Source organism: Humulus lupulus, chromosome 5, assembly GCF_963169125.1.
Source record: "Humulus lupulus chromosome 5, drHumLupu1.1, whole genome shotgun sequence".
NCBI lineage: Eukaryota > Viridiplantae > Streptophyta > Magnoliopsida > Rosales > Cannabaceae > Humulus > Humulus lupulus.
This window is the reverse complement of record NC_084797.1, coordinates 220790868-220795181: the sequence shown is the minus strand read 5'-3', so window position 1 is coordinate 220795181 and position 4314 is coordinate 220790868. Positions and strand designations below refer to the sequence as shown.

The following is a 4314-nucleotide window of genomic DNA, read 5'->3' as shown; positions in this document are numbered from 1 at the left end:
TGACATTTTTTTTGTAGTAGTAGTGAGAAGAGCTAAGATTTGCTGCTCATGTCTGATATTTATAGAGTTTTAGAAATCCTAAGCCAAGTCAATCTCGTTTTTTTTTATCTCAATCAGATCAGATCAGAGAGTTCCAAAAAATATCTCTCAATTACTTTTATTGCAGAGAAATCTAGATGTAACTAAAGATCATTTTGTATCATCAAAAAATGGATGAACCTGAACTTAATTTCAAACCAAGTTCATTTAAGAATTGATCTTACTTGGGCACAAAAATATTTCAAGTTACTCAATTTAAATCAAGAAATATACGCAATGATCAATTCTATATTAAGCATACTTTTTATAGACAAAATTACCATAAATGAAAAAAAAAAACTTGACTATAAATAATTCAATTAATATAAAATCCATACTTACCCAAAAGTGACAAAATCCACCAATTACCATATATAAAATTTTGAAATTAATACATAATTGGAAAAATATATTCATTTAAAAAGTCACCTAAATTTTGTATTTTATAACCCTTAGCAACTTTTTAGATAAAATATATTTTTAGCAATTTGGGCACAAAACTATTTCCAAACGATCAAAAATTAAATGAGTACAAAACTATTTCCAAACGATCAAAAATGAAATTAAACGAGTACTATAATGTTAGAAAAATTATTTGATCTATATAACATTCTTCAGCTGGTTTCCTTATTTGTTGGGATTTCTTGGTGTATTTGTACATGATAGTTTGAGCAATACAATGATCTTATTCATAAAAAAAAAAAACATTCTTGAGAGTGTTGGAATAAAATTAAATTTTTTGAGAGCATAAAATATTTTCAGGAAAAACATTAACACGGAGGATGAGACTTACAATTTTTACTTTTTCTTCATTCAGAACATGTATTAGTGTTTGAAGTGTAAAAATAAGGTCATTGCCCATGTTGGCAATTTTATCCTTTTTCTGCAGTCCCAAATGGAGACGGTGTCACACTACACCAGTGGTAGCCATTTTCAATGGTAGCTTATCATCTACATAGGTCTAATTACACATGCTCAACTAACTCAAAGTTGACTTTTACAGAGGAACCTGAAACTGAAGAATTTTTGTTAATTTTGCTTATTACACTCTTAGTAATAGCATTTTTCCAAAAAATATATCATGAATAAATTTTTATTTTGAAACCAACATACTTAACATACATATATCAAAAATAATTATTCTTAAAGAAAGTACTCACAAATTTTTTGAAAAACATTTGAAGATTGTTTATCTTGTAATTGGTATCTTATAAAGAAAAATCATTTTTTTAAAAGACAAATTTACAAGCTTTATAAACCAAACGAGAAAATCAAACATACAAGTTTCTAATTTTTAAGAAACATAAAATAACAGTAGGAATATGAAATACCTAATTTATATGGTACTATTAAATTAGGAATATAAAATTCAACAGTAGCTAAATAGATTTGAAACAACAATAGTTTTGCTTTTAAGTAGAATATGAAACATTTAGATCGTAGATAAAATATCATTTTCAATTACATATTTTTTACAATTTCCTATTTTTTTCCCTTATAGTACATTCGTATTATTTCCAAATATATATATATTTGAATATTATATGAAGTACGTAATAGTATGAATCATAAACGTGCGTACTATACTCATCTTCCGATTAGAAAACACGTATAATACATATCTAGTAAAAGTACTATCAATATCTAGGGCCGTAATAAATGTCCATACTACTACGTACTAATATCGTAAATATATAATTATTACACTCATATACCAGTAACACCAAAGCAAAAATGTACTCCAACACAACACTTATATCTATTAATTATTTATAAATTTCAATATTATAATATATATTTATCAATTCAAAGGTGACCGTTGAGGAAGACCCTTCCGGCGACGATTACGCCCAACGTTCACATCCACCGCCGGCGAACTCCTCACCGGGCGGTAGTACGTAACATGATTATTAGGTGGTTCATTATGGCCGACCTCACTACTGCTACGCTTCTTGGTAAGCATTAGGGTTGTGCAACTCTCTCCATTACTAGTTCTAATAATTACACCATGACCAGAGTTAGTATTACTAGTCATGGTAGTAGTAATGGTAATGCTAGTTGACTCGGGCGAGTCAAGAACCGACTCAGGAGTAGTCATTCGATCTAGAAGTAATACTCTCTTAGCAGGTTCTTCTTCTTGTGTTATTCCACGATGATACACCTGTTATTGTAATTGATAATATTATTAGTGTACGTAGTGCAAATTCTAATGACACAAAACTACAAACTAATATAATAATAATAATAATAATAATAATAATAATAATAATAATAATAATAATAATTATATTATTTTATTATTATTATTATTATTTTATTTTTGTTTTTTTATTTTTAAAAAATAAAAATATGTTTGGTAACTATTTTTGTTTTTTGTTTTTAAAATCAAAAAATAATAATCTCGTTTGATAACTTTTATTTTTATTTTTTGTTTAACAACACGAGGTGTTGATTTGAAGAAGAGAAGAAAAAAAGAAAAGAAAAATTGAACACTGTTTAAAAGAAGTTTGAAAGTGAAAAAATTTTATTTTCAAAATTTAATAAATTTTAATTAAAATTTAAAAAAATAGAAAATACAATTAATATTATCAAACATGATTTTGGATTTTGTTTTCATATTTTTAATCAAATAAATAGAAAATTGTTTTATTAATTGTTACCCAACGCTACCATTATTAGTGTGCAAATTCTAATAACACAAAAGTACAAACTAATATATAATAATAATAATAATAATAATATGCCCTAATTAAAAAACGAAATAAAAAAATTAAACCTTGCAAGAGAGAGAGCAGAAGAGATAAGGGTGGTGGAGAGTTCGGACACATTTGATGCAAATATTCCCAGAAGTAGAAGAAACCCTAAATGGAAGACTATTTGATGATGATGACAATGATATTGGTCTTTGCTTCAAAAACACTACTCTCGCATTGTTTGTTCTGTATGACTATACATATAATCACTACAATTTATTAGTTCACCATCAAGTATTAACTTTTTTATTTAAAAGATATATGAATATATACTTACGCACCTGAACAGAAGAACAATCAATATTCAACTTCTTTGCATCACTTATGCGTATAACATCATGATACACATACCTTCTTATCTGTTAAAATTATATTAAAATGAATAACAAAATGGTTATGTGTAAATATATATGATAAGTTGTTGGAAGAATTATAAAATAGTAATAAATTTATAACCTGTAAGAGAGAGTGAAGATGGTGATGAGATAAGCAGTGAGAACACAAGGCAGTACAGCAATCCAAACAGAAGATGTTCTTTTCAGTCTTCTTCTTCCTCTTCTTCTTCTCAGTACACTCATCATGGACACTACAAACTGTAAAGAATTTATCTCCTAAAAGAATTTCAACCCATTCAGGAACTACTAACGATGAACCCAAACAGACACTACAAAAAACAAAGCCTATACCGAGAACAAATGTCGTCGGCATAAGCCTGAATGTTCTCGATATAGTTTCTACCGAGAACATGTTCTCATAACTAAGTCCTCGGTACAGCCGCGTCGGTAGAGGTAAACTTCTACCGATGATATTCAATATGTTCTCGGTATAAGTTGTACCGAGGACATGTCGTCGGCAGAGAATGGACAATGTCCTCGGCACACTCAATCCAAATTTTTCATATTGATGGGCTATACCGAGGAGATTGTCCTCGGTATAGAATTAACCAATAATTTTTTTTTATATTTGTAATGTTTATTCACTTATTTATTTATTTATTTAATTTTAATTAAATATAAAATAATAGAATCAAATTAAAATACTTATATTAAACATATAAATCAAAACATAAGAGTACATTTGCTGAATCAAAATAAAGAGTTGTCCTAAACATGAAAATGTAATAGTCCATATATAGTAATAAAATTCACACATAAGTCCTATTGACTTGGTGCTCCAACATCGGGATCATCAGGTGGTGGTAGGGCACATTGAGATCCCGGGGTGATACAATGAGTCCGAATGTTCTCCTCTAATTGCCGAACACGCTCTCTCATCTCAGACATCTCTTCATCTCTAGTTTGTGGAGGATCAATAGTAAATGGAGTTCGGTCCCTTATGTTAAGGATACGTCCATATCCTTTCTGGTGCCCACGTCGTTTTCCGAAGATAGTTTGTACCAAAGATAAGTCGTCATCTTCGAGCGCACTTGAAACTGGTGTGGAACTCTCAGTATCATTTGTCTGTGTCTGCTGTGTGTCGCGAT

General features: G+C 29.0%; 1 protein-coding gene across 1 annotated transcript; it reads right to left on the bottom strand.

The window, feature by feature from the left end:
* Window positions 1-1879: 1879 nt before the first annotated feature.
* LOC133779966 (protein RGF1 INDUCIBLE TRANSCRIPTION FACTOR 1-like) lies at window positions 1880-3539 on the bottom strand. The gene is made up of 4 exons (XM_062219858.1): window positions 3288-3539; window positions 3113-3190; window positions 2855-3025; window positions 1880-2239 (listed from the first exon to the last, which is right to left on the bottom strand). The coding sequence occupies exons 1-4, from the start codon at window positions 3537-3539 to the stop codon at window positions 1880-1882; spliced, it is 861 nt and encodes a 286-aa protein (XP_062075842.1).
* Between the last annotated feature and the right edge of the window lie 775 nt (window positions 3540-4314).